At 45.0% G+C, this 25,596-nt stretch overlaps 1 protein-coding gene across 1 annotated transcript in view; it reads left to right on the top strand.

The window, feature by feature from the left end:
• The first annotated feature begins 325 nt into the window (after positions 1-325).
• ANKRD33B (ankyrin repeat domain 33B) overlaps positions 326-25,596 on the top strand; it is a 691,707-nt gene continuing 666,436 nt past the window's right edge. Inside the window, exon 1 of the mRNA XM_075316544.1 lies at positions 326-895. Within this exon, the coding sequence (XP_075172659.1) occupies positions 326-895 (570 nt within the window). The remainder of the gene's footprint in view (positions 896-25,596) is intronic.

The raw sequence follows: 25,596 nt of genomic DNA, 5'->3' as shown, positions 1-25,596 counted from the left end.
TTGTCTTTCCCTTTTGTTTTCATAATAGCTTTGCAAACTTATCAACTCGATTGGAGATAGATAATAATAGGCAAATCATTGTAATTTAGCAATAATAAGTATGGTTTTGTATTGTTATTTTAATGTGTAGTTTGTTTTCTCTTTTTACAAAATATACAATTGCTTTTTTATATAAATTGACTTCTATATATTTCTTGAACTTTGTGAAACCATGAATTTTATTTGAGCTTATTGAATGTTCCAGTCTATGTGTAACAAATCTTTAATGCTATTTATATTTTTATTATTTTTTTGAATTAACTATTATTTCATCCTATTAAGATAAATGGTTCTTTTATCTGGAAAACAGAATACAGAAGGAGAGGCAAAGATAGGAAAGCGAAAGTTAGAGGTACCTACAATTGAAGAAGAGAATGATTCAACTGGCCTGGTAAAGGAAAAAAGTGAACTGGAGACAAAGGATGAAACTATTACTGAAACACAAGATGGCCGTCCATGGCGTGGTACAGGGGACCCTCTCCCACAGCTTCTTGCAGTTCTTCCCACCATTGAACATTGCATTACCACTTGCAATTCCACTTTAAACACAGAAGAAGAATGTGAAGAATATGATGATTTTTGTGATGTTCGAAGCATCACTTCAGATGACTCCTTTTACCCACCAGATCTTGAGACTCATGGATACTGGCAGCAAGGTGAAGACAATGAAGATGATGATCTTTTTGAAAATGGAGATCTTGATAGTGATAGTTATACCAGTTTGGAGAGTGTGGGAAGTCCAGAGCCTCTTACTCTATTTAAAGCATGCAGTAACAATAATATAATTATTTTAAAAGCTCTTATGCGCCAAGGCTTATCCAAAGAAGAGGTTGAAGAGACAGACAAAAACAACAGGGTGAGTACAATTCTATATAAGTATACTGCATATATGATTATTATTATTTTATTATTATTCTTTTTCTATAAAGGATTTTTATAATATTTGTACAGCAACAAAAACAACATGCTGACTTCAACTGATAGCAACGTTTCATACACATGAGTAGAGTTTGTTTCATGATTATGTTAAATTAAATGAGAATTAAGTCGAAAAGTCTTGCTGATCACTTAATAAGTTGACCTATTAGCAAAAATATCTACATTGAGCATTATTTCCTTCTAAAAAACAACTATATATCACGGCATTGTTTGGCTTGTGCTTTCCAAATGCAATCCTGATCAAGTATGAAAATGGAAAAGAATTATTAAAACAAACATAGATATGAGCACATCAAACAAAAAATATTTTACTAGCAGAACAAATCATTTTAGATTTCAACATATCTTATTTGTACTTTCAACGTATACCTCCAGGGAACAGTTAAGATGAGTCATATGCAATAGATTTCCAAGTTCTGCCAATGTTGTGCATAGGCAGAATTATGCATAAAAAGTGTAAAAATGTTTTACTATAACTAGTTTCAAATAACCGTAATTTATTTATTTCCATTCTTCTATTTTGACTGTTCAAATACTACAGTGGGTCTAATGATTCCAATTGCAACATTCTAATATCCTATAATGTTGTTCGTTTAGATTATAAGAGCTGCTGTCTGCGCCAAATATTTGACAGTAATATTGGCATCGAAAATACTTTTAAAAAATTATTCCACTTATGTGAAAATAGTCATTGAGCAGAAAACAGTTCACATATCAATGCTACAACATGTAGCCAGCAAAAACCAATTGCCGATTTGTAAGGAATGTTGAATGTAAAACAATGACTTATACCACTTCATTTTTGCAGGATCTGTTTTAGCTAAAATGAAAAATTGCATAAGTAATTCCCAATCTAAGGGTGGTTTCACAAAGAGTACTTTTTTTTCTTCTGTCAAGCTGCATTTTTTTGTGTCACTCTTTCAAGTGCTATAGCAAATTTTCTTCTCAATATGTGGTAAAATATTAGCTGGCAGCTGCAGATTGCTAGAATAAATGTTTCGTGAATCACTAAATATACCACAATGTATTAATTTGTTCATTTTTTTGAAACCTTGGCTTCTTATTTTGAAATTGCTGCATCATGTAAGTATTAAATATTTAAATAAACAAATGGCACCTAAACAAAATCAGCAACAAAAAATGTGATGTTTGAAGAAATATTTGTTGCGCTTGACAAGATCTCAAGCTTCATCCCCCTTCACCCTGACAGCTTTATAGCATAGACAGACTGCACTCCCAACAGGAAAACAAATAATCATTGAAGACAATGAACCTGAAATTCTTGAGACAACCCTGTTTCTATCCATGTGACAGATTGACTGCGTTATGTGTGATACAGCTCTTATTAGTTGGTCGCCGCAGTTGCATGTCTTCAGTCTGCAGCCTGTATTAGCAAAAGACTAGTTTGAGCTGCAGTTTAAATCATACCAGGGGAGGCCTTTTATCTAATTCTTGCAGAGGAACATAATGCAAAATCATGTACATGTATATCAAGGGATGCGGTGCGTTACAACATTCCACCATACATTTGTGATTTAATTAAGCTGTCATTGTATGAAACCATTTTTTACACTTGATACCGATGTCAATACGGTATTGAAACGTGTAGTGGATAATACAAAACCTACAAAGAATACTGCAGCAGGAGAGTTTTTTCCAGCAGCGTAGCCAATTTTTAAAAACATGTTTTTATTCTGCTTTGGTAACTGCATGAAACCGGACAGTGGCAGTTTAATTAAAACTGCCATCTCTTACACTGGAAAAATGCAGCGAACTGGTCCGGGACCAATCTGTTTTTGTCCTGCCCAGCAATTGCTTTTATTGTTCTGTCTACACACATGGACTAATCACAGTGAAGCAGGCTGACATAGCCTGTTTTTCTGACTTAAATTTTCTCAGACCCCTTATGCACCTTTCTGACTACTTGGCATTGCAGCTTAGGTTTCCATGGTTATGTCCACTTATATACTGACAGATAGTTTCTTGTAGTCGGAACCATGGATGCATAAGCTGCAATACCCTGCACATGAATGAGACAAAAAAGGGCCACTTAAATATAGTTGGCAACAACTCAAAATAACAATAAAACCAGAGGAACAGAGTCTTTAAGTTTGCCGAGTGACAAATATACCCAAACAAGCCATAATTATGAATGTGCAAAACATTTTATTTTTATAATGCTGCAGGAATATCAAAATAGCAATACAATACATAAATATAGGACCAAGGCAAATTGGTGCAAGAGGGGAAACCCCACGTGTCCCAAACACTTAATCAAGGAGAACAAGTCTCCACTGAGTTAGGGCAGACTTCTCAGGGTTAAAGTAACCCGCAGGTAGGAAAAAGCTCAATTATATAAACATGGCCGAGAAAGCCAGGGTAATAGGAAGTATAGGCCAAAGGGCAGAGCACCTACCAGGAAGATGAATCGCCGAGGAACGGGATAGCACGTGGGGACCGGCGTCCCAACACGTGTTTCGCTCAGTGTGCTTTGTCGTCCCCCGACGAAGCACACTGAGCGAAACATGTGTTGGGACGCCGGTCCCCACGTGCTATCCCGGTCTTCGGCGATTCATCTTCCTGGTAGGTGCTCTGCCCTTTGGGCTATACTTCCTATTACCCTGGCTTTCTCGGCAATGTTTATATAATTGAGCTTTTTCCTACCTGCGGGTTACTTTAACCCTGAGAAGTCTGCCCTAACTCAGTGGAGACTTGTTCTCCTTGATTAAGTGTTTGGGACACGTGGGGTTTCCCCTCTTGCACCAATTTCCCTTTGTCCTATATTTATGTATTGTATTGCTATTTTGATATCCCTGCAGCATTATAAAAATAAAATGTTTTGCACATTCATAATTATGTCTTGTTTGGGTATATTTGTCACTCAGCAAACTTAAAGACTCTGTTCCCCTGGTTTTAATACCCTGCACATGAAGTAAGAGACATGGCTTTATCAGTGGAACCATACTACATTTTTACTTTAAAGTATTTGCTAATATTATTATTATACATACTACATATTGGGATAAGATTTTGCAAATGGGAGTAACCCTTTAAAGTTTGGCTCACTTTTATCCTGTGCTCTGCACTGAGCACTAACATTGTGGTTTCTGTCAAAATCACCACAAAAATGTGATTTAGAGCAAACAGCCAATGGAACCAAATAATGAGGCAGGTCAAGTCACTTTAGACTTCATTCTGTTAGTGTCCCATCAATTTAGACATCTTTTTAGCACAAAAAAGTGTGATGTGGGTACGCCCCCAAAATATGAAAAAGCCATGAAGCAAAGGCTAGACAGAGCCCAAAGTGACTCCATCTGCCTCATTGTAACTAGCAGTTTTGTCTGTATTATGTTTTGATAGATTTAGACTGAAACTCCAATATAAGTGCTCAGCATAGACCACAGGATAAATGTGATGGAAAAAAAAATGTTATGTACCCCAAAATGTTACCAATAAGAACTTTAGATCAACCCACAAAACACAACCCCACAGTCAAGTGTTATTTATCAATGGAGAACAACATGGTATCTAAAAATTAAACCTGCAGAATCTGAGCTCCCAAATTAAAAACTAGTCCACTCTTTAATGTTGTCCGAAATCTATTTCAGCAAACCTGTGCTCCAAAAATCAGATAGAACTCTTTTCTGTCTGAGTCCTGTGTGCCAAATAGTATAGTTTTTTTATTTCCACAGCTAATGATTTATGGATTCTAAAATGTGGTCAGTTGTAGGAGGTTTATGCTGTTTTGGCACTTCAGGGGCTCTGGTAATACCACATGGTGTTAGCACTCTATTCCAGGCAAAAGTGCAATATAAAAGTCAAATAGTGCTCCATCCCATCCGTAGGGCCAAAAGGTAGTGTCCAGCCACTTATGTTGTGGGTATCACTGTAATCAGGTAAAATCTCATAACAAAATATTAGAATCCCATACTTATGAAGAAATTAAGGTTATGCAACAATTTTATTGGGAAAAAAATAAACTTTTTTTTTTTCATGCTCAATCTCATGAAATTCTGCGAGGCACCTGCTGATTAAATATGTTTACCATATGACTATATTAGTGTTTTGAGGGGTTTTAAAAATATGGCCATTTGTAGGGATTTCTGCTGTTTTGGCTCCTCATGGGCTTTCTAAATGCATCTGCAACTTGTCTCAGCCAACTTTGCACTCCTCTTTCGTGCCCTGCTATGTGCCTGTCCAGCACTTTCTCACCATATATGGGATATTGACACATTCATAGCAAATTGTGCAACAAACTACAGGTTCCATCTGCTTCTATTACTAGTGTTAGGCCGGGGCCACACGGGGCACTACTGTGATGCTCGCATGACACTCAGCTCGCGCTGGCAGCACAGCAGGAGCCGAGTGTCATGCTAGTGTCCCTGCGTCTGAGGTCCGACTGTGCGTTTGGACCTCAGCTGTGGGGGGCGGGCTGGCTCTCAGGAGGGGCGGGCTGGCATGGAGGAGGGGAGGGAGGGATTTCTCTCCCTCTCTCCTCCATAGCCGGAAATTGCGATTCTCGCTCTGCACGCGTGGTACACCGGTGTACTGCGAGTGCAGTGCGATTTTTCTCTTGCCCCATTCACTTGCTGCGGGGGGCGGGCTGGCTCTCAGGAGGGGCGGGCTGGAACGGAGGAGGGGAGGGAAGGATTTCTCTCCCTCTCTCCCTCTCTCCTCCGTAGCCGGCAATTGCGATTCTCGCTCTGCACGCGTGGTACACCGGTGTACTGCGAGTGCAGTACGATTTTTCTCTCGCCCAATTCACTTGAATGGGTGCGAGAGAAAAGAGTCTCGCCTTACAATAACAGCATGCTGCAATTGTTTTCTCGGTCCGATTAGGGCTGAGAAAATAATCGCTTATATGCGCTGACACACAGGCTAGAATTTGTCCGAGGGCAATGCGATGTTTTATCGCACTCCACTCGCACCGATTTTCTCGCCGTGTGGCTTAGGCCTTAAAATGACAAATTTTAGCTTACAGGGAACATTTTTTTTTTTTTAAAATCAGATCTTTTTTTTATTAAACACCGGTAAAAAAAAGGGTACAAATCAGATATAAATGGGCATTACATAACACATATGTACCGTATTTTTCGCTTTATAAGACGCACTTTTGTTCCCCCAAATTTTGGGGGAAAGTAGGGGGTGCATCTTGTAAACCGAATATACAGATTATATACTGCAGGGTCCAGGGGAGGTGGAGGCCGCTCTGGAGCGGTGCTGGGGGGGGCGGTAGAGGCTTGTGAAGCTGCGGGCGGCAGCCTTTGATCTCCTGCACCCGCTCATATAATATGCACAGCCGCTGTCCACCACCATGGTGCTGAAACTGCACCGCGGCGATAGGCTGGGGGAGCTGCGCATATTATCTGCCTGTGCTTACCTTTGATTGCACATGCCCCCTCCCCCTGTGTTAGCTATGGCCCCCATGCTGCTGCCCATAGTAAAATAATAAACTCTTTACTCACCTCCTCCAGCGTGTCTGCCTGGTCTCCCTCCTGCTGCTGTGATCTTGCACGCAGAGATATCTCTCTCTGCTGTCCCGATCACATGACCGTCACTAGAACCAGGAAGTAGGAAGTGCAGGAGACACTGGAGGAGCTCAACCCCGAGGAGAGAGACACCAGACAGGACACTGCTGCAGAAGGTAAGGAGTTTATTTTACTAACAGCAGCAACATGGGGGCGATATCTAACAGTGGGCCTGTGCCTGCAAACAGTGGGCCTGTGTGCCTGCAAACAGTGGGCCTGTGTGCCTGCAAACAGTGGGCCTGTGTGCCTGCAAACAGTGGGCCTGTGTGCCTGCAAACAGTGGGCCTGTGTGCCTGCAAACAGTGGGCCTGTGGGCCTGTGGGCCTGGCCACAGTGGGCCTGTGGGCCTGTCACAGTGGGCCTGTGGGCCTGCCACAGTGGGCCTGGCCACAGTGGGCCTGTGGGCCTGGCCACAGTGGGCCTGCCACAGTGGGCCTGTGGGCCTTACTGGGGGACGTGTTCAATATAAGGTGGCCATATCCAGATTAAGGTGGCTAATTTTAGGATGTGGGGGCTATGAGGGACATATACCCTATATTATTTGTTAGACGGACACTGGCATTATAAGACGGACCCCATTTATTAAAAAATTCTCTATTCCTTCACCAAATTTGGGGGTGCGTCTTATAATCAGGTGCATCTTATAAAACGAAAAATACGGTACTTGTATCGTAATAAGTTGAACATCATCATATTATGCAGGTCTACTCTGCTACCCCTCGTACATATTTATGATACTATTTCGATTTTCCATAAACTAACCATTAAACAACTTAACTTTATTAAGGTAACAAAGAATCGTTAAGGATAAGATTTGTAGCACTATGTCTGTCCCATTTAACACTAATTTTCTAACCATGCCACTCCATAACATTTCCTAACCATATCCACCCCTTCTTCCCCCTCCCCGTCATCAAATTATTTTCTGATCTCCTCTCAATGCCTCCCAGAGGTTCCGGTACCATATGGAATATCTAGGCCTCCAGTTCCATGGTGATTCCCCTTATTGCAAGCATAGCAACAGACTATCCAGTATACCATCCTGTATTAACGCATTAGAGGGAAGAGTGGAACATCCATCCATGGCTGCAAGATCTTATAGAATTTACCCAGTGCCATCCTCTTTTAAATATACTCCTCTCTTCAGTTGGAGTAGATTATTCAGCTTATTTTTCAGCTCTACTATAGTCGGGGGTGAAGGATCAAGTCAGTGTTTTGCCAACAACTTCCTTGCTTGGTATAGGATACGTGACAAACGCAGGGCGATTGAGGAGTCTGGATCTACTCCATCGTCCCACACATTCACTAGGCAGGTATGGTGCAAGGGATGGACTTTGATATGATACACGTGTTGTATAAGTCCCAAGGTTTGCTTCAAGAATTCGCCTATATGTCCACATTCCCACATTACATGCATTAAATGAGCCTCCTCTTGTCCACACCTAATACACTGCACATTCGGCCTAAGGCTACGACCGCACTTTGAGTTCACCTACTTGCAGTTCTAAACGCACGTTTTGTGCTTAATTGATTTGACCAAAGTTGCCTTTTTCAGAAATTTAGCGCTGAAAATGCATGCGTATTTACCGCGTTTAAGATGCGTTTTCAGTGCTTTTTACCTGATTTTCCACCTGCGTTTTGATAGATGCGTTTTGAACATCATGACACAGCTAAATAAAGTTTAAATAGTCAAACTCAATGAAAAAATTGGAAAAAAGAAACAAATCTATATTTTAGTGGAAAAATAATGAAAATAGATTAATTTAATGAAATTATAGCGGTAATATGATATTTAATGGGAACATTGCAATAATTAATTAAAATTCTTATTTTTTATTGTCGGACTATGTGTGTGTGTAAAGGGACATATGAAATTATTATTTTGATGTCCAAAAAGCATGCGTTTTTGAAGTCCAAAACACATGTTTTCTGCACTGAAAAAGCAGGTAAAACGCAGGAATTTGCTGGAATCTTGGTTTTTGCCATTTCTCATAGACTTCAATGTTAGCAAAACGCAACCAAAATGGCAAAAACAATTGACATGTTGCTTCGTTGAACGCATGGTTTTTGCCACAAAATATGCAAATTAAACGCAGCGTTTAGAAACGCAAAGTGCGGTCTAGAAATACCCATTTTCCATAGACTTTGCTGGTAAATCAAAACGCATGCATTTTGGCATGAAAAAGGTGCTTCTCAAAACGCATCCAAAAAGCATCTGAAACGCAGATGGAAACGCAAAGTGCGGTCGCAGCCTTAGGCGGGCTTTGCACACTACGACATCGCAGGCCGATGCTGCGATGTCGAGTGCGATAGTCCCCGCCCCCGTCGCAGCAGCGATATGTGGTGATAGCTGGCGTAGCGAAAGTTATCGCTACGCCAGCTTCACACACACACTCACCTGCCGTGCGACGTCCCTGTGGCCGGCGACCCGCCTCCTTGTTAAGGGGGCGGGTCATGCGGCGTCACTGCGACGTCACACGGTAGGCGGCCAATCAGAGCGGAGGGGCGGAGATGAGCAGGATGTAAACATCCTGCCCACCTCCTTCCTTCCGCATATCCTACGGAAGCCGCAGTGACGCCGGTAGGAGATGTTCCTCGCTCCTGCGACTTCACACACAGCGATGTGTGCTGCCGCAGGAGCGAGGAACAACATCGGACCATTGCGTCAGCGTAATTATGGATTACGCCGACGCTGTACCGATGATACGATTACGACGCTTTTGCGCTCGTTAATCGTATCATCCAGGCTTTACACACTGCGATGTCGCATGCGATGCCGGATGTGCGTCACTTTCAATTTGACCCCACCGACATCGCACCTGCGATGTCGCAGTGTGCAACGTGCCCCTTAGTCCTATCTTGAACAGGAGGCTAGGTGTCTGGCATACCCTCTGAATGAGAAACATCTGGGACAGCCTCTAACATTCTGAGACCACTATTTTAGGAATTTGCTCCAGTATATTAGACCATTGGTCATCAGTTAAAGGACCCAGGTCCCGCACTCACTTATTTTTGACCGTTAAAGAAAATCTAGCTAAATGGATTGGACAGTAACTTTTATATATTTCAGAAAGAAGGCCTCTAAAGAATTCAGATATAGCTAAAGTATATTGCATGGAGTTATGTGTCACCTACACAGGGCCTGATCTCCCTTGTTTTTCGAGTGCGTGGCACAGCTGTAAATATTGTTAGAAAAAAGCATGTGAGAGACAAAATTCCGTTCGCAATTGTTCAAAGCTCTTAAGAACATTATTTGCAGAATATGCGACACCAGGCAGACCTCTCTATCTTACCACCTCTTAAAGCCAACTAACTTCTGGATTTCTTGGAGATCTGGGTTCCACGATAGTGGCCAGTACTCCATAGGCCCGTCGACTTTCAGTAGATGTTTGTACCTATCCTATACCTTAAAGATCATAGCAAGCATTGGGTGTCTCACTTTATTTACATGACACCACCTCCAGCCAGCTTAGCAGGTATTTCCAATTCGAACCTTCATTCACCAGCTCATCACTTATGTCATATACCCCCTTCTTTTCCCATCCTCTGTTGTGTTGCATTTGGGAAGCACTAGAATATAAATATGGATTCGGAACTGCCAACTCCCCTTCCTCCTTTCCTTTCTGCAGCACCTCTAGTCGGATCCTAGCATGCTTTTTCTTCCATATGAGCTCTGAGAACAAGGTGTCAATCTTGGTAAAGAATTCCATATGTATCCATACTGGTGAGTTATGTATAAGACATAACAATTATGGTTTCAGTATCATTTTAATTAAGTTTGTTTTGCCAATGTTTGATAGGGGGCATCGGCACCAGGTATTGATCTTAAATATAAATTGCGCAGGTAGGGGATCAAGGTTTAGGGTCTGATATTCATTTGGATTTGGACTAACTAGTACCCCCAATTACTTAAACTCTCGAAATTCAGGGACTGGTATCTGAAGACCAGAGAAATTTGTCGGGAAAGGATTTACCGGCATTAGGGCTGACTTAGACCAATTAATCCTTAAGCCTGATCTCCGCCCAAATTCCAAGATGATATCTATCGCTGGTAAGATTGATGAGGGCACCCTGTCCAGATATAAAAGAATATCATCTGCATATAAAGATACCTTCTGTTCTACAGCTGCAAACTGAAATCCCTTAACCTTCCTGGACATTATAATAGCCAATGGCTCTATTGCAGTAGCGAATAGTAGGGGGGAGAGTGGGCACCCCTGTCTAGTACTCTTTTCAGAGGAAAAGTACTGGAGACCTGGCCATTCACCCTAACCCTCGCCACTGGGGAGTCATATAGCAGTGTTACCCAATTTATAAACCTGTCTCCAAACCCCATTTTCCTGAGAACTGCCCACAAGAATGTCATTCCAGGCTGTAAAACACCTTAGCGGCATCTAGACACAAGACAGCTCTCTCCCTAGGTCTCTCAGAGCTGAGTTGCAAACCCAAATACAGTCTCCTAAGATTCAATGCTGTAGCTCTGCTTGGAATTAAACCGGTGAGGCGACTAGGGACATCCTGTTAGCGAGCACCTTGGCCCAGTAATTTAACATCCATCCATTGATAGAAGGGAAATCGGATGGTATAATTCTGGTGTTTCAGGGTTCTTCCTCGGTTTTAAAATTAAAAATTTAAAGCTTTTGAGCATTGAGGACGGTAGAACCTTTTGCTTCTCCCCCTCTTCAAACACCTTAAGCAATTTAGGTAGCAGCAAGGGACCGTAAGTTTTGAAAAATTCTCCGCGCAAGCCATCTACCCCTGGAGCCTTTTAATTTTGTGTTTGGCCCAGAACTTCCTCCAACTCTTCTAACAGGATGTCCTTGTTCAACAAGTCCCGATTTTCATCAGTTAGTTTGGGAAGAAGAAGCGCATCTACATATTGTGTAGTCTCATCTGCTGTGAATTCACAATCCGAGATATACAGACAGCGTCAGTCTGGCACCCTGTTCACATTTACAATGGTCTTCCAGCAGTCTTTTTGATTGTAATGCAGTTTTTTCTGTCTGAGAACTTAGTTCCGCCCTTTAGCCATGTTTATTCAATTTCCTATATAGCAAGGTCCCTTGATTCCCATACACAGCAGGTTTCAACCGCACATAGAGGTAACATTTGGTTAGGTACCCATATACACAAAAAGGTTTTAACTGCATATAGAGGTAACATTTGGTTAGGGACCCCATAAATCAGAGATTACCGTGAAGTGGTTATGGGGCAGTAATGAATTAATCAATACATTAGCTCAATATCTCTTTTTTTTCAAATATTCCTCAGCAGTTATGCAATGTCACATTTCAATTTTTTCAATTTTTCATATGGCTAATTGTATTCCTTATGTATTATAAAGCAGTTATGCTTGTTCATATTTCTCTGAATTTGGTGTGCAGCTTTCACTTCATATAGCATCGATCTGGCATTCCGGGGTACCGGGGAAACCCCCGGTAGTCCCCGACCTTGTGTTCAATCTAAGCTGTCGATGGCACCCTGCAGGGGCCCCCACCGGGTGTATTACAATGACCTGCGGCCGCGGCTCCTTAGGCTGTCGGGCCGTCGCCGCAGGTGATGACACTGTATGCAGCAGTCAGATTATGACAGTGCCAATAGCTACAGGTTGGGAAGAGGGGGCGGTCCTGACCTGGAGGGGCACCCTGAAAATATGAGCAGCAAGTGCGGCAGGGGCAGAGCAGAAAGCTCCTTCCAAGAAGAAGAAACTGCATCTTTTGGTGGATCAGCCAGGACCTGCGATGACTCATGCCTATGTGACCGTGTGGGAGGAGCCGGGCCGGAGATGCCGACCGAGGAAGATGTACCCAATAAAAAGTTATGGGGGAGGGAGTGGCATATGGGGGTCCAGACTGTGACAGAGAGGTGTTAAGAGATACTGTGTGTCTGGGACATGGGGTTCCAGTGTGTTTGAGAGAGAGAGGTAATTTGCGGTACAGCCAGTCTGTCTGAGATGTGCAGGGTGTGTGTGATTTGGGGGTGCAGGGTGTGTGCACCAGTCCCTGCTGCGTGATGTGGGTGAAGTCCACACAGTAACCATATATCAGTAGGGATTAGGAAAAGATGGATAGCAGAAGTCAAAGCATGGGATGGGATTGGGAAAGCTGAGTGCTGAGCTGAGAGAAATAGGCTCTTTTCCTCATCACCCAGCCTTTCTATGTTCTGATATCCATCTTGTCCTCAGCTCCCCAGCTTTCCTATTCTCTGATACCATGGGGAAGCTGGGTGCTGAGCTGAGAGAAAGAAGCTCTTTTCCTCATCACCCAGCCTTTCTATGTTCTTATATCCATCTTGTCCTCAGCTCCCCAGCTCTCAGATTTCCCATTCTCTGATATCATGGGAAAGCTGGGTGATGAGCTGAGAGAAAGAGGCTCTTTTCCTCATCACCCAGCCTTTCAATGTTCTGATATCCATCCTCCGCTCCCCAGCGCCCAGCTCTCCCATTCTCTGATATCATGGGAAAGCTGGGTGCTGAGAAAAAGAACCGAGTGTTCAGAGTAATTGTCCTGTACCCCAAGTGTCTTATCCTGTCCGAGTATCAAGAGTCAGTATCCTGTACCCCCAGTGTCAGTATCCTGTACCCCAAGTTTCATTATCCTGTATCCCTAGTGTCAGTGTCATTATCCTGTTCCCCCAGTGTCAGTATCCTGTACCCCCAGTGTCAATATCAGTATCCTGTACCCCCAATGTCAGTGTCAGTATCCGATACCCCCAGTGTCAGTATCCTGTACCCCTAGTGTCAGTGTCATTATTCTGTACCCCTAGTGTCAGTGTCATTATCCTGTACCCCCAGTGTCAGTGTCAGTATTCTGTACCCCCAATGTCAGTGTCATTATCCTGTACCCCCAGTGTCAGTGTCATTATCCTGTACCCCGAGTGTCAGTGTCATTATCCTGTACCCCCAGTGTCAGTGTCATTATCCTATACCTCCAGTTTCAGCATCTTGTACCCCCAGTGTCAGTGTCATTATCCTGTACCCCGAGTGTCAGTGTCATTATCCTGTGCCCCCAGTGTCAGCATCATTATCTTGTACTCCATTGTCAGTGTTAGTGTCTTTATCCTGTACCCCCAGTGTCATTATCCTGTACCCCCAGTGTCAGTGTCATTATCCTGTACCCCCAGTGTCAGTATCTTGTACCTCCAGTGTCAGTGTCAGTGTTATTATCCTGTACCTCCAGTGTCATTATCCTGTACCACCAGTGTCAGTGTCATTATCCTGTACCCCCAGTGTCATTATCCTGTACCCCCAGTGTCAGTGTCATTATCCTATACCTCCAGTGTCAGTATCTTGTACCCCCAGTGTCAGTGTCATTATCCTGTACACCCAGTGTCAGCATCATTATCTTGTACCCCATTGTCAGCGTCATTATCCTGTACCCCCAGTGTCAGTGTCTTTATCCTGTAGCCCTAGTGTCATTATCCTGTACCCCCAGTGTCAGTGTCAAATTCTGTACCTCCAGTGTCAGTATCTTGTACCTCCAGTGTCAGTGTCAGTGTTATTAATCTGTACCTCCAGTGTCATTATCCTGTACTCTCAGTGTCAGTGTCATTATCCTGTACCCCCAGTGTCAGTATCCTGTACCCCCAGTGTCAATGTCAGTATCCTGTACCCCCAATGCCAGTGTCAGTATCCGATACCCCCAGTGTCAGTGTCATTATTCTGTACCCCTAGTGTCAGTGTCATTATCCTGTACCCCCAGTGTCAGTGTCAGTATCCTGTACCCCTAATGTCAGTGTCATTATCCTGTACCCCCAGTGTCAGTGTCATTATCCTGTACCCTGAGTGTCAGTGTCATTATCATGTGCCCCCAGTGTCAGCATCATTATCCTATACCTCCAGTTTCAGCATCCTGTACCCCCAGTGTCAGTGTCATTATCCTGTACCCCCAGTGTCAGCTTCATTAACTTGTAGCCCATTGTCAGTGTCAGTGCCTTTATCCTGTACTCTCAGTGTCAGTGTCATTATCCTGTACCTCCAGTGTCAGTGTCATTATCCTGTACCCCCAGTGTCAGTGTCTTTATCCTGTAGCCCTAGTGTCATTATCCTGTACCCCCAGTGTCAGTGTCAAATTCTGTACCTCCAGTGTCAGTATCTTGTACCTCCAGTGTCAGTGTCAGTGTTATTAATCTGTACCTCCAGTGTCATTATCCTGTACTCTCAGTGTCAGTGTCATTATCCTGTACCCCCAGTGTCAGTATCCTGTACCCCCAGTGTCAATGTCAGTATCCTGTACCCCCAATGCCAGTGTCAGTATCCGATACCCCCAGTGTCAGTGTCATTATTCTGTACCCCTAGTGTCAGTGTCATTATCCTGTACCCCCAGTGTCAGTGTCAGTATCCTGTACCCCTAATGTCAGTGTCATTATCCTGTACCCCCAGTGTCAGTGTCATTATCCTGTACCCTGAGTGTCAGTGTCATTATCATGTGCCCCCAGTGTCAGCATCATTATCCTATACCTCCAGTTTCAGCATCCTGTACCCCCAGTGTCAGTGTCATTATCCTGTACCCCCAGTGTCAGCTTCATTAACTTGTAGCCCATTGTCAGTGTCAGTGCCTTTATCCTGTACTCTCAGTGTCAGTGTCATTATCCTGTACCTCCAGTGTCAGTGTCATTATCCTGTACCCCCAGTGTCAGTGTCATTATTCTGTACCTCCAGTGTCAGTATCTTGTACCTCCAGTGTCAGTGTCATTATCCTGTACCCCCAGTGTCAGTGTCAGTGTTATTATCCTGTACCTCCAGTGTCATTATCCTGTACCTCCAGTGTCAGTGTCATTATCCTGTACTCCCAGTGTTATTATCCTGTACCCCCAGTGTAAGTATCTTGTACCTCCAGTGTCAGTGTCAGTGTTATTATCCTGTACCTCCAGTGTCATTATCCTGTACTCCCAGTGTCCGTGTCATTATCCTGTACCCCCAGTGTCAGTGTCATTATCCTGTATCCCCAGTATCATTATCCTGTACCCCCAGTGTCAGTGTCATTATCCTGTACCTCCAGTGTCAGTGTTAGTGTTATTATCCTGTACCTCCAGTGTCATTATCCTGTACCCCCAGTGTCAGTGTTATTATCCTGTACCCCAGTGTCAGTGTCATTATCCTGTACCCCCAGTGTCAGTGTTATTATCCTGTACCCCCCATTGTCAGTGTCATTATCCTGTACCCCCAGTGTGGGTGCCATTATCCTGTACCCCAGTGTCAGTGTCATTATCCTGTACCCCCAGTGTCAGTGTCATTATCCTATACCCCCAGTGTCAGTGTCATTATCCTGTACCCCAGTGTCAGTGTCATTATCCTGTGCCCCCAGTGTCAGCATCATTATCCTATACCTCCAGTTTCAGCATCCTGTACCCCCAGTGTCAGTGTCATTATCCTGTACCCCCAGTGTTAGCTTCATTAACTTGTAGCCCATTGTCAGTGTCAGTGCCTTTATCCTGTACCTCCAGTGTCATTATCCTGTACTCTCAGTGTCAGTGTCATTATCCTGTACCTCCAGTGTCAGTGACATTATCCTGTACCCCCAGTGTCAGTGTCATTATTCTGTACCTCCAGTGTCAGTATCTTGTACCTCCAGTGTCAGTGTCATTATCCTGTACCCCCAGTGTCAGTGTCAGTGTTATTATCCTGTACCTCCAGTGTCAGTATCTTGTACCTCCAGTGTCAGTGTCATTATCCTGTACCCCCAGTGTCAGTGTCATTATCCTGTACCCCCAGTGTCAGTGTCAGTGTTATTATCCTGTACCTCCAGTGTCATTATCCTGTACCTCCAGTGTCAGTGTCATTATCCTGTACTCCCAGTGTTATTATCCTGTACCCCCAGTGTAAGTATCTTGTACCTCCAGTGTCAGTGTCAGTGTTATTATCCTGTACCTCCAGTGTCATTATGCTGTACTCCCAGTGTCCGTGTCATTATCCTGTATCCCCAGTGTCAGTGTCATTATCCTGTATCCCCAGTATCATTATCCTGTACCCCCAGTGTCAGTGTCATTATCCTGTACCTCCAGTGTCAGTGTTAGTGTTATTATCCTGTACCTCCAGTGTCATTATCCTGTACCCCCAGTGTCAGTGTTATTATCCTGTACCCCAGTGTCAGTGTCATTATCCTGTACCCCCAGTGTCAGTGTTATTATCCTGTACCCCCCATTGTCAGTGTCATTATCCTGTACCCCCAGTGTGGGTGCCATTATCCTGTACCCCAGTGTCAGTGTCATTATCCTGTACCCCCAGTGTCAGTGTCATTATCCTATACCCCCAGTGTCAGTGTCATTATCCTGTACCCCAGTGTCAGTGTCATTATCCTGTACCGCCAGTGTCAGTGTCATTATCCTGTACCCCCATTTTCAGTGTCATTATCTTATACCTCCAGTTTCAGTATCTTGTACAACCAGTGTCAGTGTCATTATCCTGTACCCCCAGTGTCAGTGTCATTATCTTGTACCCCCAGTGTCAGTGTCATTATTCTGTACCTCCAGTGTCAGTGTCAGTGTTATTATCCTGGACCTCCAGTGTCATTATCCTGTACTCCCAGTGTTCGTGTCATTATCCTGTACCCCCAGTGTCAGTGTCATTATCCTGTACCTCCAGTGTCAGTGTCATTATCCTGTACCCCCAGTGTCAGTGTCATTATCCTGTAACCCCAGTGTCAGTGTCATTATCCTGTACCTCCAGTGTCAGTGTTATTATCCTGTACCTCCAGTGTCATTATCCTGTATTCTCAGTGTCAGTGTCATTATCCTGTACCCCCAGTGTCAGTGTTATTATCCTGTACCCCTAATGTCAGTGTCATTATCCTGTACCCCCAGTGTCAGTGTCATTATCCTGTACCCTGAGTGTCAGTGTCATTATCCTGTGCCCCCAGTGTCAGCATCATTATCCTATACCTCCAGTTTCAGCATCCTGTACCCCCAGTGTCAGTGTCATTATCCTGTACCCCCAGTGTCAGCTTCATTAACTTGTAGCCCATTGTCAGTGTCAGTGCCTTTATCCTGTACCTCCAGTGTCATTATCCTGTACTCTCAGTGTCAGTGTCATTATCCTGTACCCCCAGTGTCAGTGTTATTATCCTGTACCCCCAGTGTCAGTGTCATTATTCTGTACCTCCAGTGTCAGTATCCTGTACCTCCAGTGTCAGTGTCATTATCCTGTACCCCCAGTGTCAGTGTCAGTGTTATTATCCTGTACCTCCAGTGTCATTATCCTGTACCTCCAGTGTCAGTGTCATTATCCTGTACTCCCAGTGTTATTATCCTGTACCCCCAGTGTAAGTATCTTGTACCTCCAGTGTCAGTGTCAGTGTTATTATCCTGTACCTCCAGTGTCATTATCCTGTACTCCCAGTGTCCGTGTCATTATCCTGTACCCCCAGTGCTAGTGTCATGATCCTGTATCCCCAGTATCATTATCCTGTACCCCCAGTGTCAGTGTCATTATCTTGTACCTCCAGTGTCAGTGTTAGTGTTATTATCCTGTACCTCCAGTGTCATTATCCTGTACCCCCAGTGTCAGTGTTATTATCCTGTACCCCAGTGTCAGTGTCATTATCCTGTACCCCCAGTGTCAGTGTTATTATCCTGTACCCCAGTGTCAGTGTCATTATCCTGTACCCCCATTGTCAGTGTCATTATCCTGTACCCCCAGTGTGGGTGCCATTATCCTGTACCCCAGTGTCAGTGTCATTATCCTGTACCCCCAGTGTCAGTGTCATTATCCTATACCCCCAGTGTCAGTGTCATTATCCTGTACCCCAGTGTCAGTGTCATTATCCTGTACCCCCATTTTCAGTGTCATTATCTTATACCTCCAGTTTCAGTATCTTGTACAACCAGTGTCAGTGTCATTATCCTGTACCCCCAGTGTCAGTGTCATTATCTTGTACCCCCAGTGTCAGTGTCATTATTCTGTACCTCCAGTGTCAGTATCTTGTACCTCCAGTGTCAGTGTCAGTGTTATTATCCTGGACCTCCAGTGTCATTATCCTGTACTCCCAGTGTCCGTGTCATTATCCTGTACCCCCAGTGTCAGTGTCATTATCCTGTACCTCCAGTGTCAGTGTCATTATCCTGTACCCCCAGTGTCAGTGTCATTATCCTGTAACCCCAGTGTCAGTGTCATTATCCTGTACCTCCAGTGTCAGTATTATTATCCTGTACCTCCAGTGTCATTATCCTGTATTCTCAGTGTCAGTGTCATTATCCTGTACCCCCAGTGTCAGTGTCATTATCCTGTACCCCAATGTCAGTGTCATTATCCTGTACCGCCAGTGTCAATGTCATTATCCTGTACCCCTAGTGTCAGTGTCATTATCCTATACCCCCAGTGTCAGTGTCATTATCCTGTATCCCCAGTGTCAGTGTCATTATCCTGTACCCCAGTGTCAGTGTCATTATCCTGTACCCCCAGTGTCAGTGTCCTGTACCCCTCAGTGTCAGCATCATTATCCTGTACCCCAGTGTCAGTGTCATTATCCAGTACCCCAAAGTCAGTGTCATTATCCTGTACCTCCAGTGTCAGTGTCCTGTACCCCTCAGTGTCAACATCTTTATACTGTACCCCCAGTGTCAGTGTCATTATCCTGTACCCTCAGTGTTAGTGTTATTATCTTTGGCTATATGTAATTACTCTTCAGGAGGGCCTCTATATGTGATGACAGTACAGGAGGGGCCTCAGTATAAGTACTGTATATGTAAAGAAAAAAAAGCCTGATCTGCCCGGAGACCAGTTTTGTCAGAATACACAGGACTAGTAAAGAGTTTATCTAACATGTAAAACTAATTTGGAAACCATTGTGAGGCTTTTATAGGCCTCTGTCCCCACAGAATGACTGATCACATCTAGTACAGACACTGGTGGCAGATCATTACCTGATAATTATGTAAATGTGTGAAGGGGGAAAGAGAAGAGAATTCACCAGTCCAGTCTCCAAATGGAAAAGTGTATTGGAGTGGTAATGCTTCACACCTCCATATACTGACTCTTATAGGGGATTTCCCGATATGGTAGATAGATGGCGGAATCGGTGGATTAATCTTAGTAAACTTTTCCATGTGAAGATGCTGGATAACATTTTGCTTCTGTACCGCCCTGAGAGGGCTCGGCCGCTCCGCTGCTCGGGCTGAGCCGCACGGGGTCCGGGCTCGGGTTGTCGGTGGCTCAAGCGCCTCCGGACCGGAGGCCACGTCACTCCGTTAGGCCCCTTTCACACGTCAGTGATTCTGGTACGTTTGTGCTTTTTTTTAAACGTACCAGAATCACTGACATACGCAGACCCATTCTAATGAATGGGTCTGCTCACACGTCAGTGATTTTTCACTGCACGTGTCTCCGTGCAGCGTACCCGCGTGTGCGTGATTGCTGCACGGAGACATGTCCATTTTTTTCTGGCATCACTGATGTTCCACGGACCACGCAGTGGTGTGGTCCGTGAAACACGTGCCAGAAAAAAACGTGCATTTAAAATAATAAACATTTTAACTCACCCGGCTTCAGCCGCGCTCTCTGCAGCCCGTCCTCCCTGCTGCTTCTAAGCCGGCTGATTACTGTCGCGCATCTTAATGATGCACGACACAGCCGACCCAGAAGCAGCTGCTGCAGGGGTCACCGCCGGCCGGATGCTGCACCGCAGGAGGATTCAGCACCACGGAGAGCAGGAGCGGGCACAGGTGAGTTGATTTCTAAGTGCAATCACGGGCCACGGAAAACGGAGCCCAGATTGCACTTAGACAACCAACGTGTGCCGTGATTCACGGCACACGCAGGGACATGTGCGTGTTTTACACGCCAGTGAAAAACGTCTGTGTTTTTCACTGATGTGTGAAACGGGCCTTAAGGGGAGGCAGTGGGGGTGGTGGTGTACGGTGGGTGTCGGGTGAGCCTTGACGCCACCCACGGTTTGTGGTGACGGCATGCACCACCGCTGCGGCAGGAGTGAAGGGTATTCCCGGGATCGGTGTTGGTGGCGCAGCCTCGGTGTTAACCCCTCCGTGGGTAGGGGCGGTGCGTCCCGGGGCCCGATGGGGAAGGCGATGGCGATGTGGTGCAGGGCGCCGCGCTGCGGTGCGGTGCCCGGATGGCACTGGTGTACTCACGATTAATCACACTCAGAGACACTGGTAAACCAAAGTTCGAGGATGGTCGGTGCCCGCGGCCGGCTGCTGATGTTCCCGGTGAGGTTGGTGATGGTCCCTCTTCCCTGCACCTCTGGTCTTGGTGTTCGGCTCCTCTGCCTGGGCAGTGGTAGCCCATTCCCCGGCGTTCAGCTGCCGGAGGAGCCCTCTGTTGCCCGCAGGCGCTGGCCCGTCGGGTGGTTTGCCTTTGGCGGTGGCGCTCACCCGGTCTCGGTGGGCTTTTGCCTTCTTTCGGGTCTTGGGGTGAGAATGAACCCGTGAGGTCCAGACTGCAATCAGTTAATTTGCCTACACTCAGTGGTTTCCAAGCTAAGACGGGGTCTGAGTACCTGGTTTCTGGTGCTCCGGTAAACGGTTGACTCCCCGGTTCAGGTCTGGCGGGCTCCAACCCTGCCCGGTCCCTATGGTTCCGCCGGTCGTACACCGGTACTCCTACAGGCGGCCACCACCGTCTGCCTGTCTGATGTTACAAGGGTCCCAGGCTCCTACCCGGGTCCCTGACAGCTCTACTCCTCTACACCTCCTGTCACTGTCACTCTACAACTCAATCTGTTTGTATTTCCTGCCTCAGGACAGTAGTCTCCTCGGTGGGCGTGTATTTCCACCTGACTCCGCCCACCTGGTGTGCCCTACTTGCCCTGAGGGAGGCATCAAGCCTCCCTTTCGGTGACTGTTGTGTCCTCACTAGGGGTGGGGGGGATGTGGTGTTGGTGGTGTTGTTACCTGTGACCCCTGGGGGTCCAGGGCGTCACACTTCTCTCTGAATATTGTTTGGCTGATGGACTCGGTGGTTTTCCTAGGACAAGGAATGTCCGAGTGTAAGAAAGACTGAGACTGATTGTAAATGACAGATTCCATTATTAACTACAATAAATAAGATATTACAAGAAATCCTGTAATATATGCAGGGTACAGTACAGGTCTCTGCACTCTGTATAGTTTGCTAAAAGGCGAATGTTATACTGAGAAGCCGAAAATGAACAAGTAATAAAAACGTTTATGGCCGCTATAGTGTGGGCCCCAGAGTTAATTTCCTTGGTGGGTCCCTCACACCCCAGTCCGACCCTGTATATGGACCAGGATAATATGAGCGCATTTCTGCAACTATACCCTCACTATTTACTACTACATCACCAGTGCCTGTGACCAACCTATTAATATAAGAGGAGCTATCCTGGGCTTTAATAACTGTGGCTAGTTGGTGTCCCACTCCCTCCCCCTCTATAAAAAAATTCTGCTTGAGGATGAAGCACTTATTAGTTACCACAGGAATGAGATGTGCCCTCTCTAGGAGTTGTTTGCTTCTATCGGATTCAGTATCACCGCAGCTTCCGCCGCAGTCAGTTCCCCAGCTAAGTATTGAGTGCGTTGTTTTTTTTGTTTTTTACAGGAGCAAATTTCTCCGATATGGAGGTCCTTTACAAAGGCCTTCATAGAATTCCACACACTATGAGATGACACGGAGGCCTCACTCAAATTAAGGAATTCCAAAATGTCTGCATGCAAAGATCCCCCTATGTGCTGAACCCAAAAAGGGTTAAGTCTCCACACAGGTCTAAGTAAAATAAGAGGGTCCCCCCTTAAGATTTTATCATGTAATGGTAAGTGATCAGACATAATTCTAGGTAAATAAGCAACCGTTGTAGGTTTGGGATCAAAAGCGAGTTGCCAACACATCCAAGTCTATCCGTGACAGTGCGGTGCAAGCAAGAGTAAAGGGGGCTTTACACGCTACGATATCACTAATGCGAAGTCCTTATGGTCACGGAATTTATGACACACATCCGGCTGCATTAGCGATGCCGTTGCGTGTGACACCTATGAGCGATTTTGCATCGTCGCAAAAACACGCAAAATCGCTCATCGGTGACAAGGGGGTTGTGGAGACACAGGGCTCAGTGGGTGCTCTCGTCCACTAAAACCCGCCGCCTTTAGAAAGACAGCATGGCTCAGGGCTCATCACAACTGAACGCCGGCCTCATTAACCGTGGACGTAATACTACTCAGACAACACAGGGTGAGGGAACCACAATAATTAGACTTTATTGGATCCCCAAACAATTAATGGCACATAACACATAACCAGCAAAACACACAAATGTAACAGGCAACAGAGTCTCACCCTTCCGCTGGCTCACCAGGGATTTAGAATGTCCATGCCTCAGAGCTTCCAGGGCTACTTACTCCAGTCCAGCAGCACCCCGCTTTTGGCGGGCACCCACCGAGAAAGGAATAACGCCAGATTTAGGAAGCTGTGTGAGGTCTGCAAAGTCTGTAACAGGTGACTGAACTGTCCCAACCTGAGTGTCCTCCTTAGGTAGTCCTGGTATGATGTTACAGTCCTGGCAGCCGGAGTCGAAATCCCTAGGCTGTGGATATGGTCTCCAACCGGATCCGGAGTCCCTAGATTGAAGCCATAAGATATCCTGATCCTCTAGTCAGCTCCAAAGAGCTTAGACTGGATCCATCAGCATCCATCAACCTTCATCAACCCTGGTGGCTTAAAGAAGTCCCTTTTATAGCCATAACCTTCCCTTAGGATACACTGCGTCCTCATCGATTGGTTGGACAAGATTGCTTCTCCCATTGGATGAATTTCAAGCTGCATGGATAATGTTCATTTAAATGATGTGCATAGAAAGACTCAGTATATCTACATGGAGTCGGCAAGTCACCGACTAGACAATGGCTACTAAGGTAATTACATTATCAATACACAACTACAATACAATGGTTACTGGAAAAGTCTGGGGAGCAATAGCTAAGCAAACATGACTTAGCACACATAAGAACAATAGTCTGGCTGAATGTTAAAAAACTTTAACCCATGAGAGTCCATGTCGTCACAGGGGTCCATTCTCAATTATCGTTACTGCAGCAGTAACGAAGTTGTTCCTCGTTCCTGCGGCAGCACACATCGCTCCGTGTGACGCCGCAGGAACGAGGAAGCTCTCCTTACCTGCCTCCCGGCTGCAATGCGAAGGAAGGAGGTGGGCGGGATGTTACATCCCGCTCATCTCCGCCCCTCCGCTTCTATTGGGCGGCGGTTCAGTGATGCTGCTGTGACGTCGCTGTGACGCTAAACGAACCACCCCCTTAGAAAGGAGGCGGTTCGCCAGTCACAGCGACATCGCCGAGCAGGTAAGTACGTGTGACGGGTCCGGGCGATGTTGTGCGGCACGGGCAGTGATTTGCCCATGTCGCACAACCGATGGGGGCGGGTACGCACGCTAGCGATATCGGTACCGATATCGCAGCGTGTAAAGCGGCCTTAACAGGAGAATTGCTTAGCTGTGGGGTTTTTTATGTGCCAGAGATCCACCATTCCTAGCTCATCCAGTGTCTTAGCAAAGGAAGTCGGAGCAGCGTTCTCTGAGATATTGACCGTGTGGAGCTTATCCAGGAAGGGAAGAGATGAATCCAGCGAGCCAAAGTTGTAGTAGATAAAAAGTTTCTTTAGTCTTTATTTCAATAATATTAAAACAAGTCTTTGTCCATAGCAGCATAAATAATGACAGACAGAGGTAGGAAAAGTTGCTGCTGGCAATGATAAAAGGTTTAGCCAAAACGCGTCTTGCCGTGCGCCAGCAGCAACTTTTCCTACCTCTGTCTGTCATCATTTATGCTGCTATGGACAAAGACTTTTTTTAATATTATTGAAATAAAGACTAAAGAAACTTTTAATCTACTACAACTTTGGCTCGCTGGATTCATCTCTTCTATTTGTGCTGGTAAGAGCTTCTACCATATATCCGTGCTAAGAGCCTCTATAGTCATAGCAGCTTGATTCTACAATATATTGGGTAAGCTGGAAAAACTTTTTCTTTTTTATATTATCCAGGAAGGGGTGTAGATCCCATACTAAAAGGGTTGGTACCGTAGGGAGAAAATCAAGAACAGTGAGTATTTTTTTTCAGTGGCTCCGCTAATTAAGGCAGGGGATATATACTGCCACTAGGAAATTTGTATATTATATATCGTACAGAGTATACAGATAAATCGTCCCCCTGCATCAACCACTGATTTAGTACAGGTCGATGGAATGGACTTGTGCACCAATATACTCACACCCCTTGCATGGGTTTAATATGTGGAATGGTATTTGTGCACTATCCATTTTCTTCGTAGAAGGTGAATATTATCTTTCACTATGTGGGTCTCAGACAGACACAGGACAGCTGGACAAAATTGCTGCAACTGGGTAAAAACAGCACATCGCTTATTTGCATCTCCCATTCCCCTGACATTACATGCCACAATGTTTATCAGTGACGCCATAAGTGTGAATTAGGAAATCAACCAAGGAGACACTGCTGTCCACAGAAACAGAGAGGTGGATCCTGCAATTGTATATGATTACTGAATAGAGCCACACAGCTAGAGTATACAGTGCAACATATGAAAGAAAAATGGGACAAGAAATGAGAAAATAAGAAAAGGAGGAAAAAGACGATACCACACAACAGTATGCAGCATAGCATCCTCCCAACACAAGAGTAACATATACATTCCTCTCAAATGGAGAGAACCGGGGCTAAACAACCGCCCGGGATCAATACAGGCAGAGGGGAGCATAAAGTACATCCCTTCAGAGAGTACCAGCCAGCAAGTAGTTACCCCCCTCCCCTCGCATGGGATCCCAAATAAACCATGGTGTAGCATTTATTCCAGCATAGCGTCCAGTATAAAAATGACACATGGTGGAGCAAAAGGGTCATTCAAGTAAAGTGCACTGCTTAAAAAATTAAAGGGAACACTTAACCAACCGAATATAACTCCAAGTTAATCATACTTCTGTGAAATCAAACTGTCCACTGAGGAAGCAACACTGATTGACAATCAATTTCACATGCTGTTGTGTAAATGGAATAGACATCAGATGGAAATTATTGGCAATTATCAAGTCACACTCAATAAAGGAGTCTTACTGCAGGTGGGGACCACAGTCCACATCTCAGTACCAATGCTT

This window comes from Anomaloglossus baeobatrachus, chromosome 6 (genome assembly GCF_048569485.1).
Source record: "Anomaloglossus baeobatrachus isolate aAnoBae1 chromosome 6, aAnoBae1.hap1, whole genome shotgun sequence".
Classification (NCBI taxonomy): domain Eukaryota; kingdom Metazoa; phylum Chordata; class Amphibia; order Anura; family Aromobatidae; genus Anomaloglossus; species Anomaloglossus baeobatrachus.
This window is presented reverse-complemented; position numbering and strand designations above follow the sequence as displayed.